Raw genomic sequence first — 20,914 nt, forward strand, 5'->3', positions numbered from 1 at the left:
AGTAATCAAGACAGTATGGTACTGGCACAAAAACAGAAATACAGATCAATGGAACAGGATAGAAAGCCCAGAGATAAACCCACGCACAGATGGTCACCTTATCTTTGATAAAGGAGGCAAGAATATACAATGGAGAAAAGACAGCCTCTTCAATAAGTGGTGCTGGGAAAACTGGACAGCTACATGTAAAAGAATGAAATTATAATACTCCCTAACACCATAAACTAAAATAAACTCAAAATGGATTAGAGACCTAAATGTAAGAGAATTAGAAACCTAAATGTAAGGCCAGACACTTAGAGGAAAACATAAGCAGAACACTCCATGACATATATCACAGCAAGATCCTTTCAGACCCACCTCCTAGAGAAATGGAAATAACAACAAAAATAAGCAAATGGGACCTAATGAAACTTCAAAGCTTTTGCACAGCAAAGGAAACCAAAAACAAGACGAAAAGACAACCCTCAGAATGGGAGAAAATATCTGCAAACTAATCAACGGACAAAGGATTAATCTCCAAAATATACAGGCAGCTCAATATCAAAAAAACAAACCACCCAATCCAAAAATGGGCAGAAGACCTAAATAGACATTTCTCCAAAGAAGATATACAGATTGCCAACAAACACATGAAATGATGCTCAACATCACTAATCATTAGAGAAATGCAAATCAGAACTACAATGAGTATCACCTCACACCAGTCAGAGTGGCCATCATCAAAAAATCTAGAAACTATAAATGCTGGAGAGAGTGTGGAGAAAAGGGAACCCTCTTGCGCTGTTGGTGGGAATGTAAATTGATACAGCCACTATGGAGAACAGTATGGAGGTTCCTTAAAAAACTAAAAATAGAACTATCATACGACCCAGCAATTCTACTACGTGGCATATACCCTGAGAAAACCATATGTCAAAAAGAGTCATGTACCACAATGTTCACTGTAGCTCTATTTACAATAGCCAGGACATGGAAGCAACCTAAGTGTCCATCGACAGATGAATGGATAAAGAAGATGTGGCACATATATACAATGGAATATTACTCAGCCATAAAAGGAAATGAAATTGAGTTATTTGTAGTGAGGTGGATGGACCTAGAGTCTGTCATACAGAGTGAAGTCAGTCAGAAAGAGGAAAGCAAATGCCGTATGCTAACACATATATATGGAATCTAAAAAAAAGAAAGAAAAAAAATGGTTCTGAAGAACCTAGGGGCAGGACAGGTATAAAGACGCAGACGTAGAGAATGGACTTGAGGACATGGAGAGGGGAGTCAGAGAGTGGTATGGACATATATACACTACCAAATGTAAAGTAGATAGCTAGTGGGAAGCAGCCACATAGCACAGGGAGATCAGCTCGGTGCTTTGTGTCCACCTAGAGGGGTGGGATAGGGAGGGTGGGAGGGAGTCGCAAGAGGGAGGAGATATGGGGATATATGTTTATGTATAGCTGATTCACTTTGTTATACAGCAGAAACTAACACACCACTGTAAAGCAATTATACTCCAATAAAGATGTTAAAAAAAAAGAAAGGTATTTCTGTAGATTTTCCTTTTTTTCTCTTATGTTCTTCCTATTTTGCTTCGTATTTAATTTTGAGAAAGCTTGTCTTGGATTGTTACAAAACATTTACTGTGCTGGGAAAAATCATGCTGGAACCAACACAACTTCTGGGTTAAGCTAACATCATTTCTAAATGCACGTGAAGTCACTATGGCAGAGAAACACATATGTTGCTGGACAGACAGATTGGTAAATGTCTGACCCAGGTACTGGCATATGTGACCTGAGTTTGTAGTAGGAGTAGTTGTAATAGTTGTGATGGTGACAGCTAGCAACATATACTCAGGCTCATTATGTGCCAGGCATGATGCTATAAACACTTAGTATGATTATCTCCTTTATTCACACAGACTCTATTAAGTAAAGAAACAGATATTTTAAAAGATTAAATATTTACCTCTGCCCCAGGTTACAAAGTTGTTAAGTGGTGAAGCTAGGATTTGAACCGAGATCTTTCTGACTCTAAGGCTTCAGCTTTTAATAACCACAATAAAATAATATTTCTCATCTAATGAAAGTGTGATGTGATTTTGCAGTAGTAAATGACAATGCAGCCCCCGGTCTTTATCCAGCTGGCATATGTAAACATAAATGTTGATGATGTATGTACCTAGAAAACCACTGAACATTGGAGAGTGCTTATAATTTTTGCAGATTTAGACTTCCTGGCTAAGCTGGTGAGGGAAATCTTTGCATATGGCCAAAGGAGAATTCCAGAAGTGTGACACCTTCTCAGTTCTTTCCAGCTGAGTCAGAGGCTGCTGTGATGACTCAGGCTATGCGAGGGCCTTGGAATGGACACTCAGGCACACTTCTGAATTCCACACACGCATCAGACTGTATGGGGCGGGGGTGGAGGTAATTATCACCAGGGAATTCATACTCAGTGAGATCTAGGACTTCAGGCATGGATGCCAACCAAATAATTTTGGTGGAATTTTGACTTTTCATTTAAATTCCATTTAACAACTATGAATTATTCACTCACCACGTGTCTGGAATTAACTATGCCAAGTGTTGGAGCTACAAAACGGAATAAACTCTCAAGACCTCACACGCCCATGGAGCTAAATGTAGGCATTTCATTGAACACACTCCATGCTGGGCACTCTTCTTGGCACTTTACATGTATTAACTCATTTAATTCTCACAACCCTATTATATACGGACTAATGTTCTCCCTATTTTATAGATGATGAAACTGAGGTGCAGAGAGGTTAAGAAACTTGCTGAGCAATTTGGACCTAGGATTTGGACCTAGGCTGTTTGAGTCTGGAACCTACGTTCTTAGTCTCTTCCCTAAACTCTCTGTAGTAGAGGGAGACAGAGAGGTTAAAAGTAATTGTAATGCGGGGCTTTAAGACAAATTATAGACATATGTATACAATGGACTATTAGTAGAGGACAAAGTGACTAATGCTGCCTCGGTACTAGGGAGGATGGCAGTCTGGGAGGAGTGCCAGTTCAGCAAATCCTTCCTAGTGGATGTCAAATGGCTGTCAGGGACAGCAGATGAAACAGCACAGGCAAAGGCACGGAGGTGGGAAATGGCCTGGCGTGCCTGCGGGTTGCTACTGTTGAAATCGAAAGGCAATAAGGGGGCTTCTCTGGTGGCGCAGTGGTTAAGAATCTGCCTGCCAACACAGGGGACACGGGTTCGAGCCCTGGTCCGGGAAGATCCCACATGCCGCGGAGCACGTAAGCCCATGCACCACAACCACTGAGCCTGCGTTCTAGAGCCCGCGAGCCACAACTACCGAAGCCTGCGCTCCTAGAGCCCGTGCTCCGCAACAAGAGAAGCCACCGCAATGAGAAGCCCGCGCATCACAAAGAAGAGTAGCCCCCGCTCGCCACAACTAGAGAAAGGCCGCGCGCAGCAGTGAAGACCCGACGCAGCCAAAAATAAACAAATAAAAGAAAGGCAATAGGGTAGTCGGCAGGAGATGAGTGCATAGAAGGAGAGAGATCAAGGAGAGGAAGAATTTCATTCTGTGAGTTGGCCATACCAAGGGGTTTGTTTTCAGGTGGGCAATATTGAAATAGGTTTTAAACGGGGTGGTGCGGTGGTGGTAATGTAACACTCGATTTGCCCTTTTGAATCTAGCTGGGGTTGAGAGGTAAGGAAAGAGGGTAAAACCTACACGTAGGGTCTCCCAGTGAGAAACCAAGGCCCTGGTGGCAGGAAGGGGGAAGGAAGGGTGAGTGGAGAGATTTTCTGAGGTCCACTGGACCTGTTGATTCAGGGGGGTGGTTTGGGAGAGGGGCTTTGCTCATTACGGTAAAGCTTGATTCTCATGGAAGCCCTCACGATGTGATTTAAGCCAGCTCTACTCCCTTGCCCAGGAATTTGGACTTAAAGGACACTACATTTATAGATGTATGGGACGTGACTGAGGTTAAATACCGAATTCTCAGTATCATTATTTTCACCTTCCTTCCTGTAGTGACAAGAGCTCCCCACCCCCTGCAGAAAACAGCAATGCTTTACTCTGCTGCTGACTATGGGTTTCATAATATATCATACATGGTCCCAGAGCAACTCTGCCTATTAGCTGGGGATGCCCACTGACAGATAATTACCACCTGCTGTTCCTGCACTGTAATAATGATCATTTATCTCCTTTTACCTTATTTCTTTAAAAAAAAAATTACTTATTTGGTTGCACCGGGTCTTAGCTGCAGCACGTGGGCTCCTTAGTTGTGGCATGCGAACTCTTAGTTGCGGCATGCATGTGGGATCTAGTTCCCTAACCAGGGATTGAACCCAGGCCCCCCCGCATTGGGAGTGCAGAGTCTTATCCACTGCGCCACCAGGGAAGTCCCCACCTTTTACCTTGTTTCTTGAAGTAACATTCGAAGATGGATAAGTTACCCTACTCCTAAGATCAGTGGAGAAAACTAAGAACCAAAAGCCAAAAAGGAGTTATATTTCCATGCTTACAGCCTTCTCCTCACCTTCAGCTGGTTGGTACCTGCCTCTCTGCTCTATCCCAGATACTAACGGGGAAGCTCTCGGGCTCTGTGGAGCCCGAGGAATGTTTAGGAGCAGAGCCCACTCAGCGAAGGGCGAGGCCACAGCTGGGAAGATGACTCACGCTGGATCCAGAGAGAAAACAAATGGTCTCAGAAATTTGGTGGTGATGGGTAATGGTGGGGGAGGAAGATACAGGGAGAGGGGCCACTGCCTTTTCCAGGAAATTGGTTAGTGAAATAATTCTAGTGGGAAAAGAATTGTTAAAAAAAAAAAAAAAAAGCCCACTTACTGACACAAGAAATCAGATCATTAAATCTTTCCTTAGGAAAGAGGGGGTTTTCCAGCCCACGGAAGTAGAGCTTTAGAACGCCAGCAACTGAGTTAATATCATGGTTACTCTGCTCGTCAGCCAAAGGGTTTTCACCTAAAAAAAAAAAAAAAACAAAAAAGAAAAATTAGTTACATGGACATTGCTTCTCTTTTTAGCTCTGAACAAAAATATGTTTCTATACTCACACACACATTTCTGTATATACATGTATCTTTTAATTATGTTTTATGGAAGATTATATGCTACTAAAATTAAAATAACTGGTTTAGATATCCTACCCCATGATTAACCTAAAAATAGTTGGTTAAAATAAATTTTTTTTTCTTTATCATATGCTACCAAATAATCCCTTACAAATTACCTAAATCTTAAAATAAAATATTGTGGGATTTATAATTGGACCCAACTTTTTTTTTTAAAGCTAAAATCTGTTATATTAGGTTGACATAAATTCAAATACTATATTCTGTGTTTCTTATTCTACTGGGGAAAAGAAACAATATAGGTCTGTCTGGCTATGCTATATGGATCAGCAAAATTTATCAGAAATACTACAGGACTCACCTAATTGTGAATACCGACAATTAAATAAACACTTCTCAAAGTGGCATGGTGGTGTTCACAGCAGACTTGAAAGCTGCTTTCAGCAGCGGGAGATTTTGAAATCAGAGAGAGGAATTTGAAAATGTATCTTAACAGTACCACGGAATTTGCGTAGAAAGTGGAAAATTTAAAAATATATCACAAACGTGAAATTATATCATTCTTTATGCTAAGCACTTTAAAATGATCAGGTAACTGACCTGGCTTGTCCACCTCCCTGAGAATCAAACTGAAATAAAATTCTTAAGAAGTTCAACATAATGTGCAGCCTTAAATCAAACTCCGTTTTTTTATTCACAGGTCGGCTCTTCTAAAGTTCACAAAAATTGTACATTGAATTTTAACTTTTTTTTTTTTTTTTTTTTTTGCCTGTTGGGGCAGCTTATTTTCAGGGACCTGTGGTTCCTTTTTCTCTGCTTCAAGGGTAGGAAATCATTGAACACGAATTCACCAAAATATATTTTTTTGGCCCACTGTGAGAAAGCCTTACCCAAAGGGATCACAAACAAACAACATACTAGGGGAATGTTCAAGGAAAAAGAATAAAGCATTTTTGCTTGCAGTGGCTGGCACAGGAACCCGAGGCTTTACTACATTTCAATTTATCTTGAATATGGTCCATGTAAGAGACTTGGACACTTAGCCCTTGAGAGGGGAGGCCGCTCGGCTCTATGCACACTGTAAGAGGCTCTGGAAGAGGAAAAACAATCTGGCTCCAAGTTCACCTCTTCACCCAAGGTTTCAAACTGGCTCTGTGTCAAGTCTGGGTTAGGGCAAATGGGACCAAGAGGGGCTGCCTTGTCTCCAAGCCTTGATGCCCCTCCCTCTGCATCCTTGGCTTGACTTCCAAGCAGAGGCAGGAAGGTGCAGATGCATCCAGAAGCAGACACAATACAAATCATTATAACTGGAGAGCATTATTAGCTAAGACCCACTCCTAAAGAGTTAGGCATGGGCTTCCCAGGTGGCGCAGTGGTTGAGAGTCCGCCTGCCGATGCAGGGGACACGGGTTCGTGCCCCGGTCCGGGAAGATCCCACATGCCGCGGAGCGGCTGGGCCTGCGCGCCATGGCCGCTGAGCCTGCGCGTCCGGAGCCTGTGCTCCGCTACGGGAGAGGCCACAACGGTGAGATGCCCGCGTACCGCAAAAAAAAAAAAAAAAAAAGAGTTAGGCACTTTCATGGATTATACCCAATTCTCACACCAGTCCTGGGATTCTGCAGATGAGGAAACCGAGGCCAGAATAAGAGATGAGTCACTTGACCCAAATCACATGATTAGTGAATGCAAGAGTGTGATTTGATTCTAGGTCCGCTTGATGCTAAAGTGTACGGTTTTGCTAATCATAATGTTCAGGAGGACTTATTTAGCCAATTGGGAATAAGAGAAGGCACCAACTAAGGTCACAGGGAAGGAGTCTGGGGATGGTAATAAGAGGAAGGAAAGTTCCTGACAAAGGAAACAGACATGAAGCTGGGATGAGTCACCTCAAACAGCTGCTATGCAGGCCCAGGGCTGTTCTTGCCACTCTTCTAGAACCTTTCATGAGCCACCTTTGACAACGTGCTGAGGATTATCAATGCCAGTCCTAAACCAGGACACAAAACTCATGTGCTCTTCTAGACTTGATAACAAGGTCTTATGATTTTGGCTTCATTTCTTAGCTATTCTAAATAGACTCTTAACTCAACATCCACAACGAAATAAATGCAGAGAAAGGTTGTGAAGATATACAGGATAAGTATGCCACTCCACTCCACAGAAAACGATGACTTTTTAACAAGGTTTGCTTATAGGTGCAGACATGCAAGTACCTCTCTCAAATGAATTTTTAATATCATTGACTTCCACCTGGGAACCAGACACTCTGAAAATCCCCTGATGCTGAAGACCTAAAGAGAACAGAAGGGAAAGAGCATGAAAGAACCCATCATGTCCTCCAGGTCCCCCTTTCCCAACAATTAAGTATTAAAAGGAAAGACATATTTACTGCAATACTCCTAGTAATTATTGTTTAAAATAAGAATATTGCAGTTTAGGGCTTACCATAGAGATTGATGAACCGAATACAGCTTTCCACAATGAGGGGGATGATCTGTCCTGAGTCCTGGGTAAAGAGATGGAAACCAGTTAACCGCAAAGAAGAGGAACAAATCACACATAACAATAAAGCTCATAGTTTAACCCTAGTTAAAGACTGACTTTTACTCTTTTAGATGATCATCTCCAAACACGCTCCCTCTAAAATATTCCACAAGGGCCAAATATCAAATTATATTTAACTGAAGGTATGTTTCAGTTCTGGGGCAAACCAAATTAAATACATTGAAGGCAATCATGTTTCAACTTACTCTGCTGTGCCTAAAGATGTCAAGCGAATTCATCTTTGCCACTGTATGTAGGCTTACATATAGAAATGAATATATAAATCACTCAGTTTTTAAAAGGTTATTTATACAAGTAATTGATCTAATGGACCTGAAAAGAACTCTGTGTATTTTAAGCACAGCACCTTAGGACTGACTGACTGTACCAGTCACCAAACACAACCATTCAGCCATCTCAGGATCTTCTCTGTGGCATCCCTGAGAGTCCACCATCTAGAGGATGACAGTTATAGAAGGGCTTACGTGTTTCCAGATCATAACATGAGAATTGCTTTAGAGCTGCTCATAACGTGTCATGTATTTATTTAGTTGGCATCAGAACTTACTGATCCTTAGAGATTTTTCACTGTTATTTTTTCATGTTTTAAGGATGGAGAAAAAAATGGCACCAACGCACACCCCATTAGATCTCGTTTTCTTAGAAGGACCATCTCTTAGCCTTCTTTCTCCACATCTCATAACATAGTCAGTGCACTCTACTGAGCAAATGTGAATTCTGGAAATGTATTAAGACATGTACAGGATGACAAATGAAATGAAGGAGCTGCTTAGGTCACAGTTAAATATGTATCAATGCCATGCACTCCATGTAGTTAAAAAAGGTTACTGACTATGGAGTTATTTTTCATGTTCTTTTCAGGCTCTGCTCTTTCAGGAATTAGAGCTTTAAGGTTAACATGGAGGTTCAAAATGATTAGCTGAAATCAGGCACTAATTCATGAGGAATTTTATTCTGCAACACAAGAAGAATTTGGTTGTCTCAATCTATTAGAACAATTCAGAATCCACTAACCTTTCCAATTAGTCAACAGGGCAAAGAGTGGGAATAATGCAGTCCAGCAATCTAACTTTTTACCATTCCTAGAATGGGTAATATACTTCTTGAGGAATGATTTCATTTTCGGTTTTAAGACAATCTCATCAGTGTATAAACCAGTTAATGGTTCAATTACTTCTGGAGACTGCATTAAGTTTCTCTAATTAGTCAATTTGTTTCAGGAATGTAAACTTTATTAATTGTGGACCAGTTGGCTCAAGGATAGCCATATAATTATATCAAAACTTACTAAATATGAGAGGGGATTTTTCTTTAGGATACAACCTTTTTTTATGTGAACAATTCCTATAAAACTGCAATCTAAAAGAGCAACAAATATTTAAATGTAAATGATAAAAGAATATTAGTTTGCAACAGCTGAACTTAGGATTAAAACAAAAAGAAAAACCAAGATTAAAAGGTTATTAAAAGGAAAATGTTTGCATTCAGAAAGTTCTAAATAAAAATGTGTTAGGTTTGTGTATTATTTTAAAAATATTTTCGTCTTCACATTTGCTTAGGCAACTGCTAATCTTTCAGCTATCATCACTATTTCATTCAGATATCATGAATTTTGGAGTCAAAAAGTAATGAATGTGCATGTTTTAATTTAATTTCATGGATGCCAGATGCTTTGGTAGAAAATATTTTACAAGAAGTGAAGCAATGGGCTGTGCTCCATCAACCATTCAAACGAATCCCTTTGTGTCTCAGTTTCCCCATGGGAAACAGGAAAAGTGGTGTTTTTCTCGCAGTGATACTGTGGGGACCTCAACTGACCGAGCACTTTTCAGTGTAGGGATCCCTGTATCCACTGTTTCACTGCTAGGACCAAAGATTCTTTAATATGGCATCTGGGACAAAGAGGAGCTCACATAAGTGAATTTTCCACGATAAGTGGTTTACTCCCACTTTCGTGCCTAAATTTGGTTTCCTTTAACTCTTCTTAACGAAAAATCTTTTAAAAATATAATATGTGCTTTCCTATGACCTTAAGCAGTCATTCTTGTACTGTGCTATCAAATATAATGGAATCACACATCTGCTTCTTTGAGCTTTTCTATATTCTCCTTCTCTGCCAGGCAGTTGCATAGCGCAGTGCTTTCATTTTATCATTCCCTTCTCTCCATCTAGTGTGCCCCCGCTTGTGAGCCCTGGGCTGGGAAACCAGATAATCAAATTTGACAATAATTTCATATTAAATTAGAGCCAATAAGGCTCTTCTGGGTTTAAGGCTAATGGCATTGGATTCGTGATTGCTCTGCAGGTTGTCCGGTGACTTTTCACTCAATTCCAGGGTTAGGGCTCAGTTTTAAGGTTGCCAGATGCTTTTAATCTCTGGATGTATGCATGTGTCTCTCTGTCCGCGTGCATGCGCACACACACATACATTTTTTAACGATTAGTGTACATATCCAATAAGAGATCTGTCTTTAAAGAAAGCAAGACAGCTGTAACATATTGTTAAGGGAGGTTATCAATGATGTGGTTTCCTGTATAAATTTAGTCTTCAGAAACACTGCGTCCCATGCCATAAAATGTTAGCCATGAAAGAGTAAGTTCTTCTCTTTTTTGTATAATTTACATGAGGGTCCAAAATCCAGTATTAAATGTACATTTGGTATTTAACATTGACTCTCCTTAATAAAAGCCCCTGACCCAAATTTAGTATGTTTGCCAAATACGTAATGTAAAACTTAAGAGTTTATCCAACTCTTCTTAAATCAGTGTCTGAGTTCTATGATTCTTTTCTAAGTAAAGCTATTTATAAACCTGTCTAATTTCCAATTGCAAACACTTTTCTTTTAAAGACCTTAAAAAATCTAATTAAAGCCAAGCATGACTGTGATTTGAAAATGATATCAAGAGCGAAAGAGGCTGTGCCCTCGCTTCCCTCGAGCACTATACCTGATGTCTCGCGTGTGAATTCCTTCGTCCTCGGCTAGAAGCGTTATCAGAAATACAGGATGAAAAAGACAGAGTAAACATAGCAGAGATCCAGATACAGACCACAGGGTCCTACAATTTATCCAATATAATGAATTCCTCAAGTCATGGGAAATCGAAACTCGTTGTGCTTCAGAGCTAGCTGAACGATGGACTTTAGATATATTTTGTGCCACCTCATTTGCATGAGTAGAAACAAAACATTTTATCAGGTAGCTCTTTTCCTTTTTGTACAAATTATGGCTTTTTTTTTTTTTAAGAAAGAGGGCTTTCTCTTTTGCCAGTATAATAATACCCACATTTATTCCCTCTTCTGAAGGCACTCAAACCAAATATTCTTTCCTCTCTCTGACTTCAGGAAATATTATATTGATTTTCTGGGAAAGCAAAGAGCCCCAGGACAGACTTGGACATAATGACCTGCCTCCTTTTATGAGAGGCTGAGACCATTATAGTAAGAAGCGTGGAGATCAGCCACCCAGATGGCTGGTGCCAGTACCTTGATGAATGTTTCCAAATCCCCATTAAACAACTTAGCATTATACTGTGAGCGGGGTCTGGACTTCCTGTGTTTCTGGGGCTTAGGGGGAACATTTGGAGGCCTAAGAGAGGGAATATAATTACTGAGCATGGCAGAAATCAAACAATAAATGAAACACCCATAGGTCACATCAAAATTACAAAACACAGGAATTCTTGTGTTCCTTCCCCACCCCTACCCACAGAGGAAAACAGTCCTCCCCTTTCCCATTTATTTACTTTTAGTTATATATCAAAACCCATACCAGCTATTCAATCAGACTATTCTTTTCTTGTAGTTGTAGTTGACATTTGTTTGCTAGTTTGTTTTAAAGCGGTCATCATCAACAAATGGAATTAACTGCGAGCTATTTGGCCAAGAGTTACGAACCGAGGTTTGTGTTATTCGGCTTACAAGTGACACAGAAGACAACAGGTCATAAAAATTAGGACTCTGATACATCCCAATAGAGAAATTAAATATAATATTTTTAGTTACAACATAATTCTTCAATGCAAATAACATGACATCTGTTTGATATCCCTCAGGTAATTAATGGGATTTTATTTTATGCAAAAGTAGCTATTAATGGGTCACAAGTGAAAAATAGAGTTTTGTTTCAGTGCTATTTCTGGGGGGCAGTGGGTCCAGGCTCACACGAATTGTTATTTCTTTAAAACAGACTAGCTCATCACCTATTTGTAGAGCATTAAGATGCACCCATTTATTATTTTCTGGACTCTCTCCATCTCCAGTCTGCTTGCTTTGATGGATAAGTCAGTCTCTCTGGCATATGGACATCCAGGGTACCAAGTACCATATTTAGAAACCCTGCATCATCTTGCTCTGTAACTGGAGAGAGGGAACCTCTCCTGCCCTCTCCCTTTACGGCAAAGAGGGCCAGGATTACGTGACTCAACTTCAACAACTGTGCTGCAAGGAATACATGCAAGAAGAATCCCCAAACTTCTCTCTGGACATTCCAATCTAACTCCTTCTTAAAAGGGAAGGCTGGTTTGAGGATGTACACCACACTTGGAAATCAGGTAAAGCCCTTTATTAAGCTGCAAACTCTCTAGGAAGAATTGCCTTTTCAGTTCATTAAAGTTCTGAAAGACCAGTTTAGAAACAAAAGCCCAAGAGTTTATGTAGAAGCCTGGCTAGTTTCCTAAGGTATTATCATAGCAGTCAAGAGAGGTAGGGGAACAAACTTGCTGATAACCGCCTTCCATAGCCAAATTCTAAGGCTCTCCCAACAGCTGGGCTCCTATGACTAATGGGGTATACAGCAAGCAACACCTGAAGCTCCACGGCGCTTGAGAGGTTAAAAGGAGCCCTTGCAAGTGTCTAGAAGCAAATATGTCACCAAGCAAGTCATAGTCTGCCACTGCTGAAGTTTCTGAAATCTTGTTTATACACTGAACAAGATTCGCACTGAATTCTATGCCATTCACCGAGGAAAGGATCTGGTAGGTATAAACAAACAAAACAACTGCCCACCAAGGAATTTAACCGTATGTGCTTGATTTCATCCACTCTTTTCATTACTTTAGAAGTATTTTAAAATATAGACTTTATTTTTACTCAGATATGGTGAGGCAACAGATCAGAAGACAACTGGTATGGGGAAGATGGTTTGTTACTCACAGTTCCCAAGAGTTGGGGGCGTGCTACTACACGGGGGAGGGGGGCACACGCAGAAGCACCAAGGTCGCTCAGGAGGAAGGAAAAATGAGGGAAAACGTGAGCCTTTGTTGCGGTTCCCACCGGAAGGAACAGGCAAGGCAGGGTAAGCAGGTTTAGGATTGGCTAGTCCTTGAATAATTTTGGTGGGCCCTGGGGGCACGGGAGCTGTCCCTATTTGGTACCTGGCCTTTGGGTGACTGGGGAAGAGGAATGGTGGCCCTGAGGTGAAGACTTGATAAAGGAGGTGGCTGAGAGTCTGGGCTGTGGACTGGTTGTTTTATACACAAAAGGCACACTTGTAAGCAAGCCCTTTACTATCTCTAGGAATTGACTGACTCTCAGAGGGGCAGTCCCTCCAGGGTCAGTAAGGCCCCAAGATACCAAAGCATCAAATATAGAAACTAGAAAATGTGGTTATTACAACAAGGTCCAAAGAACTTCACATTTAATGCTATCTGGAGCAGTTGATGAAGCTAAGGGAATAGGAACACAGGCTCATTTTGTTTGGTTACTGATTAGTGGGGACAAGCAAATGTTGTAGCTAGAGCTAAAGAAGCCCCCAGTGGCACTGGATAATTATTCCTGCATCACTGAGAGATGCAGAGAAACTCCTGGCTGGGGCTAACGGAGAGATGTCTTTTGAGTCTTCTCCCCAAAGCCTGAAAATTGCCTCTCTTGACACATCAAAAGTATGAGACAAATATGAAGCTACTAAAGCTGTGAGAGGGATCTGAGGTTAAAATAAACTGCCTGAGTGCTTATCAAGGTACTTTGCACGGCAGAGTTGGCTCGGCAGGCAGACTGGTGCACGGATGGACCTGGCTCTGCCACGTACACATCAGGTGAACAGAGTCTACGTTCATTCAACATTCGAATTGTATGACTCCTTCTGGTTGCGTGCCTGCCATACAGCTTCCAGATAATCTGGCTTTCTAGGTAGAATGCCCATGTGGATGAGAGGAAATACCAGTCAGGGTGATGTGAATATCAAGTCTGTTGGGCAAGTACAGCTCTCATTGCAAATATATATTTGCACTCCTTCCTTTAAAAAAACTTTAAAAAAAGTGCCTTATGTTAATTATAATTTAGAAACAGGTAAAATAGTTGATAATGCAAAGGGACACTATATGTGAAAAAAACCACATATTACTATGCAGGAGTAATATGCCTCTTTGTCACTGACACAGGGGAGAAAAATCTCAGTATTTTCATAAAGTTTAGACAAGTCAGTAGCTGTATCTTTCTAGTTGGTTCACCGAGAAGTAAGAGGGGTTTCCTTTTGAATAAACTGCCTAGCAGGAACATTGCAGAACCTTAAAATCAACTTGCCAACTACTGCAACAGACACACCAGTGTTCTAAATGCCTCCTACCTCAAAGAGAACTCAACTTTAAAAGTGTGAATTCTTGCTATGTCAATTAGAATAATTTCTGGATGTTGTACAAATGTTGACAGAGAAAAATAAAACTTGCCCCAAACTTTCCCCAACCCAAATCAGAACCTGCTTCCAAAAAGGCTTTTCCTTCTCAGCAGTAGCATCAAAGTCCTTCTAAGAATTTTAAAAAAGGGGAGAAAAAGGAGGAAAAAAAGAAAGAAAGTGCAATATGATACTAGGCATTAAAAGTTAAATTTTTAAAGTAAACCAAACAGGGGCAGAGCTAAAATCCTAAGAGTATTCAACACAGCTCTAGTTTTTATACACCATACAGGAGCAAGAAGTAACTAACACAGTAGATATTTGCATAATATTGCTTGCTAATTAAATTATCAAATCAAAAATCCTATCAGACTCTTTCTAGAAACTTAAAGTGTTTTGGATTAGATAAATCAAACCCATTCAATTTATGTCTTTTTTTTTTTAAACTGAGGCTGCTCATTAAAGAGCTTTACAATTCCACTGGGAAACCCTCAGATCTTCCAGAGCAAATCTGGTTTTGTGAGAACCCCAAACACTTCATGTTACTGTTTTGTCAAGCCCAAACTATCTTCCATGTTCATTAACAAAATATCTTCATTCTTGCAGCATTTAAATGGTTGCTTGTTAAAAGAGATAAGAGAGTGAGATGCAATGAGTTATGATAAAATATTTTCCTACCTTGTAGTCATATATTCAGCTCTATGACCTGCAGAAAAAAAAAATTAAAATAAGTCAACTGAGTGGCATCCGTGCAATGCATTGGGCAATCTTCTGTATCATCTGTTCCTTGATTTATGACGCTGAGTTTATAATAACTTACACATTTTATGGTGAGGAGCATGCAGACAGTATATAAAGATAGACAAAATATTCAAAGTAAATATTTCATAAAATCTATACATAAAATTTAATAAATTCTATAGATTAGAGAAACATATTTCACTTGGCAATATGAGGCAGGGGGTTTTAATTAATTAATTAATTAATTAATTTATTTTTTGCGGTATGCGGGCCTCTCACTGTTGTGGTCTCTCCCGCTGCGGAGCACAGACTCCGGACGCGCAGGCTCAGCGGCCATGGCTCACGGGCCCAGCCGCTCCACGGCATGTGGGATCTTCCCAGACCGGGGCACGAACCCGTGTCCTCTGCATCGGCAGGCGGACTCTCAACCACTGCGCCACCAGGGAAGCCCGGGGAGTTTTATTTTTTATTAAATAAAGAAATAGCTGCGTAATCTTTTTTGTTTTTTTAGTTTTTTGGCCGTGCCATGTGGTATGTGGGATCTTAGTTCCATGACCAGGGATTGAACCTGAGCCCCCTGCAGTGGAAGCTCAGAGTCTTAACCACTGGACCACCAGGGAAGCTCCTGCTTGATCTTAACTGTAAGTTCAAAGATGAAATACAAATAAAACACATCCAAGATTTGAATGTTAGTTATTCCCCGCCTTGACTGATACTTGTGAGAGAGAAGCAGGGGGTCACGTAGGGTTAGGAGAACTCAATTTCCTTTTCCTTTAGATGAAATTGGTGTTTTTTTTCCTTCTTTTTTTTATTTTTATTTATTTTTATTATTTTTTTATTTTATTTTATTTATTTTATTTTATTTTTTTTAACATCTTTATTGGGGTATAATTGCTTTACAATGGTGTGTTAGTTTCTGCTTTATAACAAAGTGAATCAGTCATACATAAACATATGTTCCCATATGTCTTCCCTGTTGCGTCTCCCTCCCTCCCACCCTCCCTATCCCACCCCTCCAGGCTGTCACAAAGCACCGAGCCAATATCCCTGTGCCATGCGGCTGCTTCCCACTAGCTATCTACCTTACTACATTTGTTAGTGTGTATATGCCCATGACTTATTCTATAATATGAAATCAGGGAGAGAAGTTGCATTTTATAGTTGGAAATGACATCTGCAGATATTAAAGTACAAGGACATTAAACTATGCTACATTCCACCAACTTGTAAGCTAAAAGCCTTTCACAGAATTCTCTGTCACTTAAAACATGAGTTCTTATACATTCAGGCTTCTTGATTTGTTTTAAATAACAGCTCTGTATTTTTGTGGTGCTCCTACAAACTGAGGTAATTTCAAGTTTGAATATGTCTATGGGTTGCTGTCTGTTCTCTCTTATATTTAGGGTGGAGCAGTGGGAAGGGGTGTGGGAGAGTTAAACCATTCAACTGGTTTATTTGCAAAATGATGATACGGTCCTGAAACAGCCTGAAAATACAGCTGGCAGAGAAGGGTCATGTTGCAGCACAAACAGGTGAGACCAGCCCATAGTATCACAATGCGGTGATTCAGGCTTGTAGGGCAAGGCCAATGTAACAATCCGTAGAGAGAGCTGCCTGGCTGGGAATGGTGAATGAACACTGCCAGGCTGCAACGAGTCTTTTGCTCTATCATCTGCTTTTGAATAACAAGTGACATAAGGTATTTTGCTAATACCCATTTACTAAACAAGGGGCACCAGTTCATATCAGAGAATACCTTTCTCAAACAGATCCAGGCTACAGTTAAGTCTTGGTAGAATCTGTCCTTGGCCATGACTTGGGGTTGGGGTCAGGGGAAATGGTGTCTCCAGTCCTGTAGGGAAGGACTTTGTGCCTATTAAGTATTCATCTGCACTGAAGATTATTTATGCTTTGGGACTGGCAACAGACCTTGGGGCATCACTGCAACATCAGGCATTTATGAAAAGTGGAAAAAAGAAAAAAAGAATTTACATGATATAATGAGGAGAACAAAGAAAAAAGAGGACATGATTGCTGAGGTAAGTCAACTATTCAAAGAAAAAAAAAGGGCTTTTTTTTTTTTAAGGTTCAAACTTCTGTTACAGAAGAATTGAAAGATTAGTACAGGGAACATTCCTACGTCCTTCACTTAGATTTCCCAACTGTTAACATTTTGCCATTTTGCTATTTTGGGGAACAAGAAAAAAGAGACGGTGGACACAGAACTCCAGAAGAATTTATAGCTATTTCTAAGTGGAAGAGGTCTATCAGAAAGCGGAGAGAGCAGACGGTGAGCTGAGTGTGAAGTCTTCCAGGATAGCCTTCAGCAGGAAGCTGGCTATACAGGGTTAAAGCACAAGGAGAAGACAGTGCTGGAGATTAAGATTTAAAGAGTTACCACCCTTTGGGTTGTGCTGGGGCCATGGGCGCTAGCTGAGATCACCCAGTGGGTCAGTAGAATGAACAAAGGATGGAAGGCAGAGGAAATAGCTGGCTTGTGCTGTGTTATATTCTGCCATGCTGCATACTTTATTACAACATAGAAGTATGACATAAACTATATATGTATCAATAACAACAATAAAAACAGCAACGTCTAATATTTATTAGACACTGTTCTAAGCACTTTCTCTATAGTAACGCACAATTTTCACAACTTTATGAAGTAGGTACTATTACTATTTTTATTTTACAGAAGAGACTGAGCATAGAGAAGGCAAGTGACTTGCCCAAGGTCACATGGTCAGTATGTGGTGGGTCTGGCACTAAGGCTCAGGTTTGTTTTAATTCTAGATCTGAGCTCCCAAGTAATACTGGGCGGGCCAAAAAGTTCGTTCTGTTTTAAGTGAAAATAAAAGACATTTTTCATTTTGCCAAGAATTTTATTGCACAATGTAGTCACTAACCGAATGAACTTTTTGGCCAATCCAATATATTGTAAAATGTTAAGTCTTTCGTTTTCCCCAGCAAATACTCTGAAAGATGCTAGAAGACAGGTAGAGACTATGGCTTACATATCTGTCCACCTCATATGGCTAAAGCCAAATACAAAATACTGAAGATTTAATAAATTAAGTAAATTATTAAACAAATCTAATATCTATCAAATTAAAGAGAATCACAGAGGTTAATAACTTTCAAGTGATTCAATGATAAAGATGTTAATTCCTTAGAAAGGAAATGCTTTATAATGTTTAAGTTTTGCTATTTTGTTAAAATATCCCAACTGAATATTCACTAGAGTTAGAAAATGATTATATAAAATGGCTTAAAATCATTTTGCTCCATCCATCCATGGTTAGTAGTATTTGATAAAAAATTAAAAACCTATAAAAGATACATTTTGATCAATGAGTCAAGAGCAAGCTTTGCAAGAACTATCATTCACAGTATAACTGCCACCACCGCATCCATTGTTTTTTTCTGCTAATAGTACTGAGTGTGTCTTAACTGGTGAATGAGGTTTTATTTTCAATCAGTATCATCATTAATAGATCAATAACACGCAAGCTTAGAAGAATCTGTTTCCCAGAGAAATGTGAACGCTTCCAGTGGTCTGAGGATTAAATTTCAATCACTTTCTTTGGAAGGCTACTTAATTATTAAGAACAAAAGAAAACTCCTCCTCCCACCCCAATGCAAGCCATTTGGAAGAGAAGAATGACCCGTGACCCAGAATTATTTGTTCTTGGTACAAGCACCTACTTTGACTACTTTTAAAATTTTACTTGAGAATTAGGAAGAGAATTAGTTTTCATGCCCAAATGTGTTTTATGTCCACAGAGTAAAAGGAAAAACCGAAATATTAATTTGGTTGCAATCTGAGTCCCCAAACTAGATAAAATATTTAAAATGTGCACAGCTCAGGCTGAATGGAGGTACCCTAGATTTTGTCCCTAACGAATGATGGATACGGACTCCCGGTGTTACTTTCCAGCCCTTTTTCTTCCTTAAAAATACCAACTACCTGCAGTGCTTTTCTAAAAAACATAATTATTCACAATCAGCTTCTCTTTTGAAAGTATATTTGTACTCTTACCCAAAGACAGACAAAGGATTAAGTGAGGATCATCTATTCAATTCCTTTGTCAGAAACCTTATGCCTGGGTCTAGAAACAATGTAACATGGAACTCAACTTCCAGTATTAGATTTTCTACGTTCAGCAAAAATTACACTGATATTTACACCCCCTTAACTCCAAATGCTGCACTCAAAGAAGCCAATGTGAACACTAAGGCTCATTACTAAAATAGAAAAGAAAAAAAATTTCAGTGCCTCAGTTTATATAGCTCATTAACCGTGTTCGACTGAACATCTCCAATTTAAAAACAAAGACGTCACAAAATGATATAATGGTGCTGCTGAAGGATGATGAAGATGATGAGGACGATATTGGTCTTAACAACGCATGATGTGTTTCCTTCTATTTCGGTTGTGTTCAAAGATGTGGAATTCTGAATTTTGACAGTGCCACTTTAAGAGCCCAATCCAGTCGCTTTGCAGTGCTGTAAATCAAAGGACTTACTGGGCCATTGGTAGCCTGCCAAAAGTGAGCAGGACAGGCCAAACACGTGTCCGCAGTTACAGTTTCAGCTGTGTACGATCAACTGCTAAATCCCTGAGTTAGGCTCTGTTTCTTTTACTATGAAGGCAGTTTTTGTAGCAATGAGCCTAGTATAACTCGGAGATGTGATTTCTACATAAAAAGTCAGGACTGTCCCCAAACACATTGTTTAATACTGTGCTACTAACCTTAGTTGGCCAAACCCAGAGTCGGATCCCTTCTTAAGGGCTCACCATTGGATAATCTCACTGTGGTACAGGCGCCATGAACTTGCCTGGTCTCCTTTGGTGTAAGCCTATTAATGTGAACAGGGCTTGCATGGAAAGTCAAAGGGCTCACAATGGCCGAGCTAAAAGGTGGGGCACGGCCCCCATGCTCTGCTTGTCTCTGGGCAAAGCCGCCAGCAACAAGCCCATGCAGCACAACTGTGTGTTGCCAAGCCTGCACGGGGGGCAGGGCTGGGGAGCAGAGAGGTCTGCAGCCAGGGGGTCTGCCGGCACTGGGTGAGAACCATCCAGTTTCTTGCGCAGAATAAACCCAGTCCAGCGAACGCCTGGTACACGTGAACAAGCTTGTGTCGCTAGGACACCGGAAACCATTGAAAGTAATTACAAGATGAAGACATCCTGGCATGGAGCTCACAAGGTACGATACAGCTTTACACAGTTCAGCAGCTGAAGACGGAATCTGGCGTACGGATTCAGTGAACTGGCTGAAATAGAGCCCTAGCCAAAATGGCATGTAAAATAATATCAACCGGTGGGGCTTTCTCTCCAGGAGACATAAGGGAATCTACATAGAATGAGTACCACAAAAGTTTCAGAATGTGATCCCAAGAGTATTAACACGTGTCTACATGCAGTGCCAAGAATGAATTCACCCACTACTAAATTCCCTCCAACTCACAATTTCTTAAATGGTGTCTCCAGTCCTGTAGGGAAGGACTTTGTGCCTATTAAGTATTCATCTGCACTGAAGATTATTTATGCTTTGGGACTGGCAACAGACCTTGGGGCATCACTGCAATATCAGGCATTTGTGAAAAGTGGAAAAAAGAAAAAAGACTTTACATGGTATCATGAGGAGAACAAAGAAAAAAGAGGACATAATTGCTGAGGTAAGTCAACTATTCAAAGAAAAAAAAGGGCTTTTTTTTTTAAGGTTCAAACTTCTGTTACAGGAGAATTGAAAGATTAGTACAGGGAACATTCCTACGCCCTTCGCTTAGATTTCCCAACTGTTAACATTTTGCCATAATGGCTTTAGTTCCTTCTCTCTCCCTCTCTTATATATATCTTTTCTCCTGAACCATTTGAAAGTAAGCTGCAGACATTATGACACTCAGCAAGCATTCCT

General features: G+C 40.3%; 1 protein-coding gene across 5 annotated transcripts in view; it reads right to left on the reverse strand.

Moving 5' to 3' along the window:
* The window catches only part of SRGAP1 (SLIT-ROBO Rho GTPase activating protein 1), a 280,541-nt gene that overhangs the window by 42,037 nt on the left and 217,590 nt on the right, over window positions 1-20,914 (reverse strand). For 3 of the 5 annotated variants that reach the window (XM_079936332.1, XM_079936330.1, XM_079936334.1), the window contains 5 exons: window positions 14,931-14,958; window positions 11,129-11,231; window positions 7,525-7,585; window positions 7,293-7,370; window positions 4,835-4,969 (listed from right to left, as the gene is read on the reverse strand). In XM_079936332.1, the coding sequence (XP_079792458.1) occupies window positions 4,835-4,969; window positions 7,293-7,370; window positions 7,525-7,585; window positions 11,129-11,231; window positions 14,931-14,958 (405 nt within the window). Of the gene's footprint in view, window positions 1-4,834; window positions 4,970-7,292; window positions 7,371-7,524; window positions 7,586-10,590; window positions 10,625-11,128; window positions 11,232-14,930; window positions 14,959-20,914 lie in introns of all 5 variants that reach the window. The other 2 variants (XM_079936333.1, XM_079936331.1) reach the window with 1 other exon arrangement.

The sequence above is a fragment of the Stenella coeruleoalba genome (genome assembly GCF_951394435.1).
Source record: "Stenella coeruleoalba genome assembly, chromosome: 11".
NCBI lineage: Eukaryota > Metazoa > Chordata > Mammalia > Artiodactyla > Delphinidae > Stenella > Stenella coeruleoalba.